Source organism: Uloborus diversus, chromosome 10 (genome assembly GCF_026930045.1).
Source record: "Uloborus diversus isolate 005 chromosome 10, Udiv.v.3.1, whole genome shotgun sequence".
Taxonomy (NCBI): Eukaryota; Metazoa; Arthropoda; class Arachnida; order Araneae; family Uloboridae; genus Uloborus; species Uloborus diversus.
This window is the reverse complement of record NC_072740.1, coordinates 119,847,294-119,866,982: the sequence shown is the minus strand read 5'-3', so window position 1 is coordinate 119,866,982 and position 19,689 is coordinate 119,847,294. Positions and strand designations below refer to the sequence as shown.

Genomic DNA, 19,689 nt, shown 5'->3' with positions numbered 1-19,689 from the left:
CCCCCTTTTTTCCAAAAAAAACTTAAAGTTGATATTTTGTTCATTTACTTTCCTGTTCTCAGTTAAAAACCAAAGTACTAAACAAGAATTTTGTAAAACATATCTTACACGGACTCTCAACTGAACAGCAGTGGGGGCAGATGGTCAATGACTGCCGTTACGCAGGTGCAGGGTTATGTTTCGCCAGTGTTGCCAGTTTGGCCGCTCTGACTTCATTCAGTGAATTTTATTATTACACGCTGCATTCCAACTAAAACGAGAACGAAACGTAACAGAATAACCTTTGCTTTTCAAAAACTACAGCAGAACCTCTTTAATCCGAGATCATTTGGACCCAGGTGAGTTCGGAACATCAAATCGTTTGGAATACAGAACATATTAGGCCTTTCACATGTCCTGCACATGACAACTGCTAGAATGTGGCTAAAATTATTTTTTTCCCTTCTCTTTTTTTTCTTTTTCTTTTTCTTTTTTCTTTTACGATGTCACAAATAATTCTTGAACCTGTGAAGTATTACGGCGAAAACCGTATATTGATACAACAATTTGTTGATTTTCTATGATTTTTTAAAATGTGTCAAGGACTTTTTGGACACCCTGTATATTCTACTGTTGTTCTGAGGCGACGATGTGAAAGATTGAAATAAATTTTTCAATTTAGCAATAAATGCAAATCTTATTATGAAACAAAAATACAAGTAAAGTAGACTTTATACTTACCCATCGCAGTAAGCAATCATTTTCTCTCAAAGTGCCAACGCATCCGAAAACGGCAATCAGGAAAAGTATGAGACCCAGACCCATCATTATCAATGCAGGACTAATCACGACTGTGACTAAACCATGCAGCAGCTGCATTTGGTATACATGGATATGCAATCCAACTCCAAAGACGAAGAGTCCAAGGAACTTGAAATAAAAGTAACGATCTTATTTTAAGTGTAAAAACTAAAAAGTCTTTCCAACAAAATATCACAAAAACTTTAATACTGTAGCTTGTATTCTGCATTATTTCAGGTAGTGGAAAAGGGGACATATGTGAACAATTTTTTTAATTTCTTTATTTTTCAAAAAATATTATCAATTTCTCAACGCAAAAGTGTTCTTATGATTGAATAAACATTTTTTTGTGTCATGGATTTTTTTAGGGATTTTTAAAAAATTATCTGTTTACTTTATGATATTTTTAAAAACGTCTGCAGTTGTTCCCATGTGTTCCTAGAGGGGGGCACATGTGAATAGGCCTGAGGTGCATATGAACATGGGTAAAAATGCAAGAGAAGCATTATATTTTTAAGGAAAATTTTTTAAAATGAAATATATACCAAAATAACAAATACGTTGAAAGTTTTGTTACCCGTACTGCATCAGTTTCAAATTGTACAGTAATTGTTGCACTCAGAAAATACTTTTTCCTGAATATATAACTGCTCACTGTCATATTCGAAAGTCTAGTAGCCTATTATGATCGCGGAATAGATTAGAAATAACTTATATGACTATTTAATATAAAGATTTGTTTATTATGTAAGGGTTATTCTAGATATATTTTGCTTTTTAGCTCCAAACATTGTTTGATAATGTATTTTAAAATTATTTTGAACTTTAATTTTAATTAAATGAAAATATTTTGTCTTTTTACTTCCTTTAAGTATTTTATAACACTAAATTATTGATCAACTATTTACTAACAAAAGAATTTAAATAATAAACATAAATAAATAATGTAAGTATTAATATTTAATAATATTAATAAAAATTAACAATGCATTTACAAACTGATTATACAAAAGTAATAATTATAAATATTTACAAATTTTTTGCTGATAGGAACTGTTTACTTGTGCTCCTAGATATTGTGTTCACAAATACCCCATCGTCTACTTTAGAGCTCGCAAAAATAAAGAATTTTAAATTTAATGAAAAAAATTAAACATTGTCATAAATTTACTTGAATTTTCATTTAATGGTCCGTAATACTTAGATTTACGTTAGAAGCTAGTTTTTAAAATGTTTTTTCGTGAACAAGACGGTGATAAATGTTTTTCAATTCCTGCTCAAACAAAGAATTTGCCACCACGGAAACATAAAGTGGCTCATTGCTCTAAATGTTTGTCCAACAGTCACAACTGATACTGTCCTTATTTAAGAATTTTTAAAGATTTTTTGCTGGAAGTGATCTTAGTAAAACACACCATGTCCACATGTGCTCCATGTTCACATTTTCCCCTATACACGTTTAAAGTATTGAAACTGTTTTTATGTCCAATGTCCATGAATAATGCACTGAAAACCAAAAGTGGGTACTTTTCCGCTATATACAATCATTTTTGGCTCATTTTCAGAAATCACCAGATTCTTTTCCAATTTAAGATACTGGAACTTTTCATGCGATTTAATAGCTTCTTCTTTCATTTGGTGGAATATTCTGCTTGTTAGTAAATTAATTTAATCATCTGATCGAATTTTTTCATTTTAATGGAAGTTTTAATCTTGTTTAATGACTTTTGTTGCGAAAAATTTTATTAAAAAACCAAAATAAAACAGAGTATCGCAATACAAGTAGTTTTTATGAAACTTTGACTAAACAAAGCGGCAAGTACATCGAATGCCATACAGATGTGGAATGCCGCCAACTATAAAACTGCTTGGTTTCAATTGCAATAAATGCATTATATCGCCAATTTAATCCATTATATCGCCCATTTAATCCATTATATTGCCCATTTAATCCACTATATTGCCCATTTAATCCATTATATCGCCCACTTAATAAATTATATTGCCCATTTAATCCATTATATCGCCTCTTTTCTGCCCTAGCCAAAATGAAAAGCAATCCGTTGTGCCACAGAATTTTAATAGAACTACAGTGTTATTGACTATTTTTTCAACCAGAAGTATTGCATTCAAGTGAGTTAAACCAATAAAAACCAATGATCGCGAATGAATTAGCCTTGAAGCCTTGATTAGCCTTAGGTTTTGAAGAAACAATTGGCGTTCTTCTAAAAGGGATTAATCCCTCTGCCTGATATACGTCCCCTAAGATTACTAACGAAAGGATATCCAGAATGGGCGAAAATGATGTAGCAATAACATTTAGAATACATGAATACAGAATGCAACACCAAAGACAACATTTCTGCAGATATTTAAAACAGAATTAAATATCAATTAACAGCATAAATTAAATAAAATGCTTTCCAAAATAACACAAAAGTAAATCAAGTGGAACTGTATCAGAACTAAAATTGCATTTTTGGGACTTGTAACTTTTGGTTTCTATCTTTTCTTCAGAGCAATACTTTGAACAAAAATGAATTTCTCAGTATTAAGCATATCTTAGGTTTCTTAAACTCACTCCATTTCAATTTCGGTTTTCGTTTTTACAATTTTTTTTCGATATTTTTATCTTTTTCTTTATTTATTGAATTATTTATGTATTCATTTATTTATTTGCCGATTAAAACTTGACATCGAAACTTAAAGGAAGAAGAAGAGCAAGGGCGGCAATGTCAATTCTTTGCCCCGCCTCGAAAAAATAAAGCCCGTCATTTGCTATGCCACTAGTTATCCAAAATTAAGAAAAAATAATTATAAATCCATTTAAAATGAATTATTAGTCTGGTTTTAAGCTATCCAGCCATTTAGGATCACACTGAGCCACGTATTAATGATATTTTCAAAAATTATTTAAGTAACTCAAAATCTCTATCATTTATAACATTGCATAGCATTACAATGCATTAACAGCACTTTCAACAATTTCAAAAATAGTTTCAAAAGAGTAACTTCAGAAATGCTGAATTTTGAAAATGACTGTGTAGAATATTGCCAACTCTTTTTAGTGAAATAAACAGCAAGAATTCTTTCATAACCTTTCCGGGAGAGTGCAGTAGAATGCTTTCAAATCTTTTCATGATTTTATTTTATTTATTTATTTTTTCTATTTGGGTTTTTCCTATATTTAAAAAAAAAAAAAACTTTTTCTTGTGCCAAGTTTTTCCGTCACAAAACATTTTTCTTTTTCTTTTTTTTATTAAAGGTTTTTTCCTATAGGAAAACTTTTTTTTGTGGCGCAAAGTTAACGGGCATGACTCAAAGTAACTCTGAATGACTGCAAGTCTCAGTACAACAGTGAACAGAAAATATTGAACCTCATTACAGCAATTGCGTTAATTATTTTTTAAAAACAAAAATGGAACTCTATTGTGGCTAAGAGCATCATCTCTAAAGTTAAATAACCCAAATACCGGGTGAGCCAAAGGGCAGTAGACTTTTCAAAACCTTATAATTATTGAACTTTTTACTACTAAAACGATGCGGTTAGCCCATAAATGCTCAGAAAGCTAGGAGATTTTCGTTTACAATGTTTTTTTAATTTCATTTTTTATATTAGTTACATTTTTGACAAAAAGGTGGCACAGGAATCTTTTTCCTTCTAAGAGCTTCATAGTGACGCATTTCAAATCGTTTCTGTCCCAGTTGAGCGATATGAAGCGTCATTAAAAAGTAAAGTCATATCTTATTTATACGAGAGGAAAGCACTTCGTTTAATAAATTGTATGTACGATGGAACGTCTCCGCACCTAGGTACTCCTGTTACGACATTTCTACTGTAGACTTTTGAACACAACCGTGTCTTTAGTCGATGTCTTCTGCATGAGTACCCTCATCGTCTCTAGATCTTACACCTAATGATTTCTGCTTGTTGAGCTATTTAAATTCACATGTGTATAGACATTAGCCTGTTTCTGTGACTCCAGCTAAAAGAAGCAATACGTCATCATGTGTCAGGTAAACCATCCGAAATGCTGTTAAACTCTGTGCAAGGGGTTTTCCATCGTCTCACGACTGTGCTTCTCAATTACGGGAAACAGATTGAACACCTGTTTTGTTGAAACACTTTTATTCTTTAAAATGAGCTGTATTTTAGTATTATTCCATTGTTTGACCTCCAGTGCTGCTACTTTTAGGTCAAAAATATAACTAATGTTTTTTTTTTTTTTTTTTCACTCTGAACAAAAAAATATCCCATTAGCTGAACATTTATGTGAAAACTGTATCCTTTTATTGTAAATAGTGAAATGATTATAAGATTTTAAAAAGTCTACTGACTTTTTGATATCCCGGTATTTTAAAATATCTGTCAATTTTCGATCTAAGCAAATTTCTTACCCAATAGATGCAGTTCATGAAAAATACGCTGAGTTTCATGCATTTTGGTATGAAATCATCCTCTGTGATCATGACGAAACCTGAAATCATAAAAAAATTGGCGCACATGCATAACAGTACGAGTAATAAATTATAGTCAATGCAAATGTAAAAAGAGTTAGATGTACAGATAATTTTCAATTGGGGTGAATTACACTGTAAAAAAAAAAAAAAAAAAAAACCCTGCAAATTCAGGTAGTTTTCTATCTGACTTTTACAGAATATTTCTGCAATGCTTCAAAATGCATTTTTTTCCTTACAACTACGGAAATATCACCACGAAAGGAAATAACGAAAACGGAATTTTTCTAGGGTTACCGCTGTGCTCTACATTGGTATTCTGATTAGCCTGCAAGTTATGATAAACATCACTTTTCGATAGTGCTTATTAAATCGCATCTTCACATTTCGCTAATTGAAATTTATAAATCAATTAATGTATGAAGAAAAATAAATGAGCAAGTAAAATAATGAATGAATAAGGAAATAAGTGAATGAATGAATGAATAAATAAGTGAATTTCTAAATGAAAGAATGTAAATGAATTAATTAATAAATGAATACGTAAGTAAATAATATTAAATGATAGAGTGAGTAAATCAAACAAACTATTTCACTTTGCCCCCTCCACTTTACCCCGTATCTACTTGACTAATTGTACAATTTATTCAAAATAAAAATGAGCTTAATGTTAACTAAATTAATGCTGCACTAAATATTAGGAGGTCTCAATTAATATTTAAAATGTTAATAACAATAACTTCATCATTTTATAGTAACAAAACTAATTTTTGACTTACAACAAAATATTACAATATGAGTATCATTTTTTAAAAATTGCCAGTATTACCAAATGCTTTAACATTCTGCGGTATTTTTTTCTTGACTGGTATAGACTACATATGATACTACATAGCTAAAATAATACCAGATACGTGAAGTTAAAAGCAGAGAAAATATTTCACCATTTCAGTTTGCCCCGCTATTTCACTTTGCCCCATGTTCCCCTACTTAGAACCCTTAAGTTCAGCAAATGAAAAAATATATAAATATTTTTCGCTGGGCACTTTGTAGCCGCTATCTTAAAAAAGTTGCTACTAGTAAAATTGTTACGACATGTCACTGGCAATAAAATTCCTAAGTTTTACTATTTAATTTAGGAAAACTCATGTCGATTAAAAAGTTAATATAAATGTTGTTGCCATGTGCAAGCTAAGCTGGCAATTTATGGTGCGCAGCTTCCCTTTTCCAACTGTACCTTAATTTGGTGTCAAGTCCGACGTCCACAGTAAACACATGCCGTAAGACCCGTTTAAGCAACCATTCACAGCACAACAACACATTTACACAAAGGAAATACACGGACAGGAGGAAGAAAGTACATTCATGCTCGAGCCGGGATTCGAACCCGAGACCTCCTCATCGCAGTCAGACTCCTCCCTTTAATTTAGGAAAACTCATGTCGATTAAAAAATTAACATAAATGTATAAATCATGAAAAAAATGATTAAATAAAGTGGCCGCTATTTCAAAAAAGTGGCCACTAAATAAATTGCTATAACTGGCCACTGGAGACTAAAAATAATTCCCACAGTTCGACCCTTTAATTTAGGAAAACTCATGCTGATTAAAAAATTAACATAAATGTATGAACCATGACCAAAAAAATATCGCACTTACCTCTCAAAGTATGTTTTCCATTTGAAATACATAAAATTCAAATGTCCCAAACTCTGATGGTGACCTTCAGTGCTCCACAACAAATATTTTGGATTAGTTGAAATCATACGCGTTACAAAATAGAAATAGAAAGCGACTAATACCGAAACTGGAATTGTGAAAGAATAATTTCGTCTCTCTCGCGGACAGTTTTTGTTTAACGTTTCTCGCCCTAATTCCAGTTTCGGAAAGAAAATTGACATTGCAAAATAACAATTGATTTTACGATATATTTCAAAGTTAAATTTCAGATAAAGCTCTGATACCGTACGTGACAAATAATTAAATGCATGTCCGAAAAAATAACTTGCAAAATAGTTTATAATAACTACGTCTAAAAATAAAGTATAAATGTATACAAAGTAATCACCGAACAAGGTTTTGGCTTTAAAAAAATTGTATAAGTGACTAAAAAGTTTTATTTATTTACTAACGCGTGATATATGAATATTGTAATTGCTCCGTGTGAATATCTTGAGTGAAAAATATCACCAAATAAGTCCAAATTTTTATTTATTTTCTTTAAATTCATTTTTGCGTGTGGACAATACAGATGTTCCGATTGGTGCAACAACGGGACAGAAATTTGCGATGAGACCTCTGTTTGTATTAAGTAATGTAAGAAAGAAAATAGAGTTTCTATTCTACAACTGGTGTTATTTGTTGGTCTTATTAAAAAATGAGCGAGTCTGGACTTACCTGGTTCTTGAATTAAGGCTCTCAATTGTGTTTTTCAGACTTAAATATCGAAAAATTTCCAGACAAAGTCTTTGAACCTTCGGTATCCTCTTGGAGTCACTAAAAATAGCTTAGAATTTTACTTATAGAAATTTCCTTGGGAGAGCTCCGTAACCCTGTTATCTGCTCTATAGCCTAAAATTCATTGCAGTTTCAGAAAAAAAGGCCGAGAGGGAACTTGTTTCCCCCAGGCCAAAAGAGAAGCAGTGCGCTTTCAGATAAAAGGGTACTTTTTAATATAAGTTTTTTCATATAAAAAAGGAGCTTTTTTTACTTTTTGGTATACTATGTGAACAGAATGTCCAAGTGTTTTGGATGATATTTAGTTTTAAAATATTGAAAAGCTTTTTTGATGCTTAATTTAAAAAAAAAATACAAAAGACATTCAGTTATATATTTTGATCAGATTCTTGTGGATAAGTGATTGAAACGAGTAAGTGACGCTTCAAGCACAGGCTTGTGTGAAATTCACGCATTAAAAATTAAGATTCACACAGTAAATCTTTACCTTTCAAAACAATGTTACTTTTGGGAAGCTTTGTTGAAACTTTTAAATGGCAAGGAGGGTTCATTAAGTAAAGGGTCAAAGGATACATTAAAAGCGGAAGGGTACGGCGTCCACCTAAAAAATATTAGAGCAAACGCTAGGAAAACCTGTCTCCTCTCCTTTTAAAGCTTCCAAATATATTATAAGATTACGTTTTTAAAATTTCAAAGTCGAAAAATTCCCCAAAGAGTGTCGCCAGATTCTCTATAGTATCAAACAAAATGTAGTTTGAAATTGGGTCGAGTAGACTTCAGTTTTGAAATGCTTCAAAATGAGATCATTGAGCCTTTTTCTCTCTCTAACGTGACCAAAGATAGTTTTGCGTTTTTTAATAGTTCAGCGTCGAAAAGTTATCGTTGAGAGCCCTCGATGCTTCCCTGTTCCATTAATTTTACCAAGGGTAGCCTAAAATTGCATTTCTAAAACTTCACATTTCGGAGATTTAAGACTTGTAACCATAGTATCCTTCTTTCAAGGCACGTAAAAAATGTGTCAAAGTTAGCTTCATTTTACACTTAACAATTTTCTTTTTTTTTTAAACTTAAAAACTTGATTTAAAAACTTAAAGGAAAATAGGAACTAGCGGTAGTAGTCGACCGTGGTAGAATGTGATTCGGCACTGTTTAATTTCACTTTTTTAATTTACAGAGGTGGGCCAAAATATTCTTTTGCCGACTGGGCCAAACTCAGCCAGTCTGCCCCTATATATATATATATATATATATATATATATATATATATATATATATATATATATATATATATATATATATATATATATATATATATATATATATATATATATATATATATATATATATATATACACACACACACATATGTGTGAGAGAGAGAGAGAGAGAGAATGAGAGAGAGAGTCAAAGAGACCCACGATTAGAAGTGAAACTTTTACCCTTTCTTTGACTGATACTTCACCCGCATATTTTTTCTCACGCCAAGCTCTTGTTCTTTCTGCGCCTGACTTAGACCTATTCACAACATAATTGTATGTTTTAATGAAGAATATTGATTACAAACAACGAGAAAACTAAACGTTACTTGAAATCTGCTCTTTAATTGTTGCTACAAATAATGAAAAATAATAACATCTATAATGATAATTTTAGTAATAAAAGTTAACAAACTAATTTCAAGGCCGAAACTTAGCAATGTGGAATGCGCTTTTAAACTGATGACTTGACTTTATTTAAAAAAAAAAAAAAACTCTGAAAAAGTACATTATTTTAAAAGTTTCAAATGTCCAAAATCCGCAAATATATGCTTGCTTAAGTTTAGCCTTGAAATTAATTTTTCATTGTTTTTGGCAACAATTAAAAAACAACTACGTCACTTTCGTCACACAAAAAGGTTGGGGATCAGAAATTCAAAGCCCTCTTATAAAAAGTTTCACTTCAAAACAGAAGAGAAAAAAATAAATTTTGCACAAAGCAAATAAAAAAACATTTATTTTATCCGAGTTGAAAATTCATTGATAGAAGTGCTGATTTTAAGACAAAATATCAATACAAGCTTATTAATTAGTATTTAGACACGTACCTGTCCAAAAAACTCGATAAGTCAATTTCTAAAATGTTCCATTTTTAGAGATGCGTTCGTCACGCGTCATATTTTGAATAAATATTTGCTTTTGTTACATTATAAACGAAAATGAGTATCATTCTGCATAAAAAATAAAGTTTAGGAATGAAAATAACGCAATACATTGTTTTTACAATAATATCTACCTAAACTTTAGAGAAATTGAGAACTGTATTTCATGTAAATATTCCAGGTTGCAAAAAGGTTACGTTCGTCACAGTATGGTAATTTAGTTTCAAAAACCAATTTATGTGATTTATACTGCGCTTTCTTGAATGAAGTATTACATAGCAGTTTTATTATTTCACAAAGTTCCGCAAAACCACAAGTAAATTAGTATTACACGTTTAAACCATCTTGTTATGCACCTAAACATAGTCTCTGAATGTTACATTCGTCACGATGGGATGACCCTATATTTTGTACATCTGAATGACTGTCTGGATTAAACAAAGTCCGGTTTAATAGGGTTTGGATTAAAGAGTGTATACTATACATTTGAAGGAAAATACAGAGTGTCCGAAAAGTCCTTGACACATTTTAAAAAATCATAAAAAAGCAATAAATTGTCGTATGAATATGCAGTTTGCCCTATAATACTTTGCAAGTTCAAGAGTTTTTTTTTTTTTTTTTTTATATATAACACCATAAAAAAAATTGTAATAATAAAAGATCTAGTGCTGCACTCTCCCGGTAAGGTAACGAAATACGTTTCGTACTCTGTATTTTACACAAAAAAGGTTGACATTGTTGTGCATAGTTAAGCATTTAATAATTCTGAAGTTATTGTTTGTAAGCTATTTTTGAAGTTGTTGAAAGTTTTCTTCATACATTGCTATACATAGCAGTGTATTAAGAGCAAAAATAAAGAAATATGAAAAATATCTAAACGGCAGTAGTATTTATTATTAAATATTTATAACTAAATATTTATTACTACATTTTTTTATGATGTCAAAAAAAAAACCTTTTGAACTTGTAAAGTATTATGGGGGAAACAGCAAATTCATATGACAATTTATTGCTTTTCTATGATTTTCTTAAATGTGTCAAGGACTTTTCGAACACCCTGTATTTCATGAAATTCGAGACTTTTTTTTTTCACACATTCATAAATATAGAGTACAACTTAAAAAACATTCTTGAATCAACAACATATTTCCCATAACACAAAATACAGTAAGATCCCGATTATCGACGGTCGGATTTTCCACGATTGGAATATTCACGGGTCTTTTCACATTTTTTTTTTTTAACTTATGTTTGTGTTATTGTTCACTTTTAGATTTTGCATATATTTTTTATATTCAATGTTAGTAGATGTAATGTAGCAATGTTTTTAGTTTTACGAGTAATTTAAATGTCCGTGTGAGTGCTACTAATATTTTTTAGCTATTGTATGCACTAAGTATCATTTTTACCTATTATTCGGATTATCCGCGGTTTTCGCTGATCCGCGGTTACCGTGCCACCCTATTCCGCAGATAATCGGGAGTTTACTGTAAAAGCCACTCAAACGTTTACTCTGAATCGAGTTTACATACCTGTGGGATTATCGACATCATTTAAATAGTTTGAGTTGAAAAATGACGCAATCGGATTGCGTCGAAAATCCATTGTATGCCATTGGGGAAAGAAGCAACCTTCTATCAATTCAGAATTTCATGGTGTATATGAATTCACAACAGCGATGAAGAGACTGTAACGAATCACAATGGGTCGTAAAAAAATGAAATTGTATAAAAGCTATAAATATTTTTCTTCAGCTATGCGATGGAATACGTTTTTGTTGACATCTTGTCGTTGCGCTTTGTTTCATACTGTGGATAATAATTCTAATTCTCTTCAGAGCAGCAGTATTAAAAGTAAATTTTGTTCGGATAATTTAGCTTGGAGTATCAACTTCTTAGTCGAAAAGGATGCATTTTTTGAAGTATATACAGTGAAACTCCGATTTTACGTTTTTCGACGGACAGGGTAAAAACGCAAAATGCGAGAACTATATAGAAAGTAAAAATTATATGAAAACAAACTAAAGGTAGTTAATAGGACTTTTTTAAAAGGTAAAATATGTGTATAATATTCATAAAATGATCAAAAATGTGCCCTCAAACAATGAGAAGAAAGAAGAAACTAGCTACAGTAGACAGGAATCTGCGGAATGCATTTCTGTTTTCATAAGATTAACTTTCAACATCGTGGGTTACCTTTAAAAAAACACAAAAGGAAAAACCATTACTTCTTTTAAAACATTTTTTTTCCTTTCCACAAAAAACGTTAAATGCGGGAAATTCCATAAATAACATACTTACGATCTGGGTTAAATTCACATTATTAGTCAAAGGAAAAATTGGGTCCTGATGAAAAAAACGTTAAATGCGGGGAAAACGTAAACTCGGGGAGACGTAAAAACGGGGTTGCACTGTAAGAAAAAAATTAAGTATTTCTTCAGCACAGTAAGAATGAATATTAATTACAAATTAAAATAAGGAAAGATTTCCCTTCAAAAACCGAATTTACATATACTAATATTATCACACGCACACTTTTTTAACCAAAATGTCGGATGTGTCAGCTCCTCTAGTACGAGTAAGAGAGTGTTACGGTGGACAATTCATAACTAAAAGGGGCAATGAAAGGCCTAGGGACATTTGGGGGCGATAGGAGACTAATGTACAATCGAATAAAGAAGAAAATTTTGTATACTTGCAAATAAAAGGTAAATTGCATAATTGTTCATTATAGAAAATCGCCCGTCAAGGTATGACGGGGGAAAATTACTTCTACATTTGAACAAAGCAATTGCGTAATTGTTAATATTTTGATAGTTGAATTGTTTCCCCTAACCCCGGTGGATTAGGTGGATTAATTCAAAACTCCAGTAGACAGCTTTCATTGTTGACCACTTTTACGTTTCGTCATTCTCCTAAAATGACAGTCTTACCAGTTAAAACAGTTAAGTTAGCGAATCCAGTTCAGTCCCGTCAAAATAAAGCATTTCCCTACATTCTTATTTATTGCATTATTATTATTTGCGAATCTTTTATCACTGTAAACTAGTTTGAAAACATTTCTTTCGCTTTATTACTAAAACTATAACTTGCTTTACCGAACTTGAAACATTGCAAATTCTCCACATTGACGAAAACCAGAGAATCGCATATTTTCCTTAGGTTTACGATTATATTTTACGAAAGAAGCAATTGATTTGTTTACGGATGATTTCCGCGTATCGACCTTCGTCACGCGACGCTTCCAAAAATCTATCACATGATCTCCCACCGTTATTTATGTTCATTTTGTCTATTCTTTGATGCTACCTATTCCATAGCTCTCTGTTTAACAGACCATGTGGCAATGCTCCAATTAGATCAATATTGATTCATGCTAGGAAATTTTTATGATCCGAAAGCCAAATTTAGGATATAAGAAAGCCAATGTATCGTCTGGTCATCTCTTCCCACATTTTAGTTCTTAACCCTTTAAGGACCCATAAGCTTTGCGGAATAGTTTTTTACGCATATAACTATTCAATGGAATAACATGTATGTCAAATTTTGTGAAAATTGGTTATGTGTATATTTTGTGCAAATTGAGGAATTGGAGGGATAATTCTCAACCCTATAAGGATCATAAGTTTCGCGGTATCGTGAGGACAGTTTTTTATGCATAAAATTATTAAGTGGAACAACATGTATGTCAAATTTTATGAAAATTGGTTCGATACATTTTGTGCAAATGCGTTAATCGAGGACTAATGCTTAGCCCTTTTTAAGGACCATAAGCTTCGTGGTAGAGTATGGACAGTTTTTTGTGCATAAAGCTATTAAATGCAGCAACATGCATGTCACATTTGGTGAAAATTGGTTCAGTAGATTTGGTGTAAATGGGGTTAGTGAAGGGATAATTCTTGACCTGTAAACCATAAACTTTGCTATATAGAGTATGGACAGTTTTTCCTTGCACAAAACTATAAAATGAAATAGCATATAGCATGTATGTCAAATTTTGTGAAAAATTGTACCGTAGAATTCTTAACTCTTTAAAGACCATAAGCTTTTCGGTAGAGTATGGACAGTTTTTATGCGTAAAACTATTAAATGGAATAACATGAGTGTCTAATTTTGTGAAAATTGACTCAGCAGATTTTGAGTAAAGGAGGGTAATGTAGGGCTAACTTTAACCCTTTAAGGACCCAAAAAAAATTTGGAAAAAAAAATAGAACCGACTTCAAAATTGCTCTAAAAAGTGAAAAATAATTTTATTCTTTAAACACCATCCATAATGCTTTTAAACATAATTTTTGAAGTTGGTGCAAAAACAAAACGTAAAATCCAGTGTAACCATGCTTCGTTCATATTTTTTTCAGAAAAGCATCCAAAGTTACGAATGAAAGATTTATATCGTTATTCAAATATGCTGTCATCAATGCATAATGTATGTGATAGTGAAGAAACTGGGCCTGGTTAAATTTATAGTTATAGTTGAGTTACGGCTGTGAATGATTTTATCTATCGTTTTTGCGCCAACTTCAAAAATTATATTTAAAAGCATTATCGATCTTGTTTAAAGAATAAAATTATTTTTCACTTTTTAGAACAATTTTGAAGTCGGTTCTATTTTTTTTTTTTTTTCCCAAAATGTTTTTATTTCATTCTTTTTAGTGTAAATGTAGGTATTTCAGAAATAGTAAGAAGTTACCATCACGAAACTTCGCCTTATTTTTTTCATAAAAATGCTCCATACTAAAAAAAAAAACTATAAACACGCATTAAACTTTAGGCGGTTGGCACTAAAAACTTATCTTTGTTCCTCTCTGGAATTCATGTGTAGTTAATTTAATTATAACCATTTAAGTATTACGTTTTCCCTAACTAGTTTCTATTTCACAGCATACAAGTTGCTTGTTATGCAATCCTGTATTTTCTTACTTATCCCTGATCATCTGTTATTGGCGTAGATGATAACGATAAAAATACTACTGTGTAGTTGAGGCAAACCAAATGGTAGCATTGTGAAGGCTAAGCAGATCCTAATTACTGCATCACCTCGCTTCCAGAGTAGGTTTACCTCAGCTATGGAGCAATAGCACTGAAGAAGGGAAGACTTCGATAATTCACATGGGCTTACTATAAATCAGCAGGGTTACCAAAATAAAATTATTTACACCGAAAATGAGACGACAGCGCCAGATTCCACATTATCGAAATATCCCCTGAAGAAACTTGATGCTTGCTTCAGAGAAGCCTTCATTCAAAATTATCACTACACTTACTATTAATGTTACTGTCGTATGGCACCAAACTTTCACAACAATGGGTTTTAAATTTAATCATTTAATAGGGAAAGTGCATGAAATTTGTTGTTTTTTGCCCATAACTTTTTTTTCTAAAGGACAAATATGGTCAAGCAAAGTAATGGGACCTAAGTTGAGCCATCCCCTATCCATTAAAAAAAGAATCATCAAAATCGGTTCACTGGGTAAGACGCTGTGAATGGACAAACAAACAAACAAAAAAAAACATACATACGGTATGAACTGATAACCGCCTCCTTTTTGAAGTCGGTTAATAAGCTTCATGGTAGACTACGAACAATTTTTTTATGCATAAAGCTATTAAATGGAACAACATACACCCTTGTGCGAATAATGGAATCAAGTTGGGAGTTTTTAATTTTCGAATTTTTTAGGTTGTTCAATCTTTGTTTATAGCAGCTGTTTAGCCTACCAGTTGATTAGGCGCTGTAACCTCGCGTTTTTTTGTTTTTTTTTGTCATAAATATTGTGTTTTGTTTAAGTGTTATAAATTTCTACATATTTTTGCTGTTTTTTTCTCAACCCGGTCACTTTTTACCTTTTTGTTAGCCATGGATATTTCTCCGTGGAAGAGGCAGGCCATTGTGACATTGAGTGAAAATCTGATTGCGCAACAAAAGAAAAAAGGATTTGTGCTTTACTAAAAACAAGGTTCAGAGATCAAGAATTCAAAGAAAAGGGCAAAACTCGTTGACTCTATGCCCAGTAGAGTAAAAATGTTGCTGGACAAAAGGGGGGGGGCATCCTAAGTGGTGGTTTTGATTTTATAATTAAATGATGTAAATAAAGGTGATTTTGTAAATAAAATTGGCTTGATTCCGTTAATATTTACTGGGTGCATATGTGTTAAATTTTGTGATAATTGGTTCGCCAGATTATGTATAAATGGGGGTAGTAAAGGAATAATTCTTAACCCTTAAGCCCTAAAGTTTCGAGGTAGAGTATTTGCAGTTTTTTTATATATAAAGCTATTAAATGAACATGTTTGAAGTTTTGTGAAAATTGATTCAGGAGATTTTGTATAAATGGGAATACTGAAGGGCTAATTATTAACCTTTAGGGAATATAAGCTTTGTGAGAGAGTATGGACAGTTTTTTATCAACTAAACTATTAAATGGAATAACATGTACACTATATGACTAAAAGTATTCGAACACTTTGAAAAATTCACATTTTTACAGATTTCTCGAAAAATAAAAGACCAATTGCTCTGTCGTTTTTTTCACATAAAAAGAATTTTTTAGCTGTCATTTTCCAACTAAAATTAAGTCTACTATTCAGTTAGGGGACCAAAAACAAATTGAGGAAACAAAAAAAGGTTTTTGATCATTGTCATTGTAAATAGCTGGGAATAAGCTATAAATTTCAGAAAAAAATTAACGAACTATGTAGAACTTATTTTTATATTTTCGTGAAAGTATCTCTTACACCCACCCAGATATAAGCATTTCTTTAAAAATACAAATTTCTTTTGAAAGTTTTCGGCTCATAACACGCAGAGGTTTCCGTCAAACGTCACTAAACTTTCGGAATATTTGACAGCATACAAAAGAAACATAATTATAAAATTTGAAGTTAAAAGATTAAAATTTAATGAAATATGAATGTTTAAAGCAATCAATATTTCACTGCGCATGCGCAAAAGAAAGCAATTTATAACCTTTATAATCAACAGCTCAGATAAATCCTGCCACTCATAAAAAAAATTCCACCTCGATATCTATAAAATGTAAAAAGTTATCAGCGATCTAATGAGCCGAATTTCAATAATTCTTAGATAGGCGACGACTCGTGAGGGTTCGTTCTCAAAAGATCTGTTTTTATCATGGACCACTCTACACGATAACAAGTAAGTGTTGCCAGTTTGCGAAAGACCCCTTACCTTTCGTCGCTTATCCAAGAACTATTGAAATTCGACTCATTAGATTGCTGATAACTTTTAAAATTTTAATGAGATCGAAGTGGATTTTTTTAATGATTCACAGAATCTATCTGGGTTTTGGATCATGAAAGTTATAAATTGCTATTTTTTGCGCATGCGCAGTGAAAAATTAATTGCTTTAAACGTTCATATTTCATTAAATTTTCAATCTTTTAAATTCAAATTTTATTAAGTTTCTCTTGTATGCTGTCAGATATTTCGAAAGTTTAGCAACGTTTGACGGAAAACTCTGCGTGTTATGAGTCGAAAACCTTCAAAAAAAAAAATTGCATTTTTGAAAGAAATGCTTATATCTCCGTGTGTGCAAGAGGTACTTTCACGAAAATATAAAAATATATTCTACATAGTTCGTTAACTTTTTCTGAAATTTATAGCTTATTCCCAGCTAGCAAAGAAATATGATCAAAAACCTTTTTTTTGTTTGTTTGTTTGCTCAATTTGTTGCTGGTCCCCTAAATGAATAGCAGACTTAATTTTTACTGGAAAGTGACTACTGGAATATACTTTTTATGTGAACAAATTAAAGAACAATGTGTTTTTTATTTCTCGAGAAATACGTAAAAATGTGAATTTTTCAAAGTGTCTCAATACTTTTGGTTATATAGTGTTTGTCTAGTTTTGTGAAAATTAGTTCAGTAAGTTTTGTGTAAATGGATGAGACATATTTGTCCATACAGTCCAAAATTGCAACAATTTTCCAAAATTTCAAAAGAAAACTATAAAAAGTTTTGGTCAGTCATGGATGCTTGGAGTAGAGATGTATGTTAGGTAAGTTTTCTCTCCAGATGTTAATTTAAAAAATCTTTGAGTAACAAATGCAAATTTAAAAAAAGTAATAATTTTAGAATAGTTAACTATATCTATATTATATATCATTTTAAAGAACTAAATTTTTAATGAAACAAAAAGTCCATACTTGACATAACTTTTTAAATATTTTTTGAAAATAAAATATTTTTACTTTTAATATTTTAAATTCTTGCATAGGGTTTTATTTTAAGTATAACGATTTGTGTGTGTATGAAATTACAGCATTATTTTGTGAATAACCTAATGTTTAATTAATTCTATTTGTACCATTCACAGAAAATTGAATACTGGCAAAGTCAAATAACAGAAAAGTGACAAATGAAAGAGTTTTATATCAACTTCAGATGAGTCAAATTAATCAAACAGTACCAGCAGAAAAATTAATGGATTTGAATAGGACACCAATTATCCCTGCTGATACTGTTCGATATTCCCTTCGTCGTACATTGTCTGGGTGGCATGGAAAAACATACATGAAAAATATGATATTTTTATTTGCAGAATATGTAAAATAAAATGCTATTAAAAACTGGTTGAAGTTATCATATGATAATATACCTGATAGAGAGTACCGCATATCTATTGTGTTTAAAAACAGAATCATTGACATGCACGTGAAGAATTTTTGGTTCAGATGCTACATATCCCCCCCCCCCAATGATATCGAAATTTTTCACTCATTGGAATCGCAACATAGATTATTAGTACATAATCATTATGCTTAAGCATATATCAATATCAATCAGTTCGTTTTATCCGAACTGTTTTTCCAAGAAACTTGCAATAATCTCAAATAAGTTGTTGGATAAGATCCTAATAAATTAAATTAAGTACTTATTGTTGCCAAAACTTTCATTGTATTTTCAAAGATCAACGATACACTTTTAACTTTATAATAGTTGTATAAATTCTAAATAAACTATCATCGGAATTCTATCAAATGCATATTAACAAGGAAAATACATTTGTATATTAACATGTACAAAGATATTCAACAACACTTACATGTGACCAGTGGTGCTAAATATATCTCCATTGCATCTGGATACAACTAATCCAATAGGCTTTATTTTAAATTGATAACACGAAATCCTTAAACTATTCTCACTGCTAGAGCACACAATATGACTAACAAATAGAATTGTTCAAAGTATTGAGCAAAATATTAAAACCACAAAAATATTCTAATACTGACTCGGTAAAACCCACATCAAACCACCAGGGCGATCAAAACACATCTACCAGTCTAAAAATGGCGCGAACATTTTTCCAAACCTACAAAGCTCAAAGGCGTATAAACAACGACATGCGAGTATATAACTCTCCGGGCATGAAATAGCAAGCTCTCTACAGCATCTGAGTTGTTATTTCAAATGTGCTTTTAATTAGCAAAATGTTAACAGTGCGATTAATAAGCACTATCAATAAAGTTATGTTTATCATGACTTGAAGGCAAATCAGAGCAAAGTAAAGCACAGCGGCAACCCTAGAAATGAAAAAATTCCGTTTTCGTTATTGCTTTTCGGGATGTTTATACGTTGTTATAAGGAAAAAATACGTTTTGAAGCATTACGGAAGTATTCTGTTAAAATCAGTCAGAAAACTACCTGAATTTTCAGTTTTTTTTTAACAGTGTAGGTAGGCGAAAAACTCCCTATGAAAATTCCAAAGCATCAAAGAGCCGCTGTGCCAAATTTGGCAAAAATCCGACGAAAACTGTAGATTCGTAAAAGGAAACCTCCGGTGGGATGGAGAGGGGGTTCCGATTGCGAACGAAAACTGCCCAATGTGAATTCTTG

General features: G+C 31.3%; 1 protein-coding gene across 4 annotated transcripts in view; it reads right to left on the bottom strand.

The window, feature by feature from the left end:
- Positions 1-19,689, bottom strand: part of LOC129231404 (tetraspanin-33-like) — a 54,751-nt gene that overhangs the window by 21,648 nt on the left and 13,414 nt on the right. For 2 of the 4 annotated variants that reach the window (XM_054865709.1, XM_054865712.1), the window contains exons 1-3: positions 11,365-11,519; positions 5,179-5,258; positions 721-909 (exon numbers count right to left, since the gene is read on the bottom strand). In XM_054865709.1, coding sequence (XP_054721684.1) covers positions 721-909; positions 5,179-5,258; positions 11,365-11,437 — 342 coding nt within the window. In that variant the 5' untranslated portion in view covers positions 11,438-11,519. Of the gene's footprint in view, positions 1-720; positions 910-5,178; positions 5,259-11,364; positions 11,520-19,689 lie in introns of those variants that run through there. The other 2 variants (XM_054865710.1, XM_054865711.1) reach the window with 1 other exon arrangement.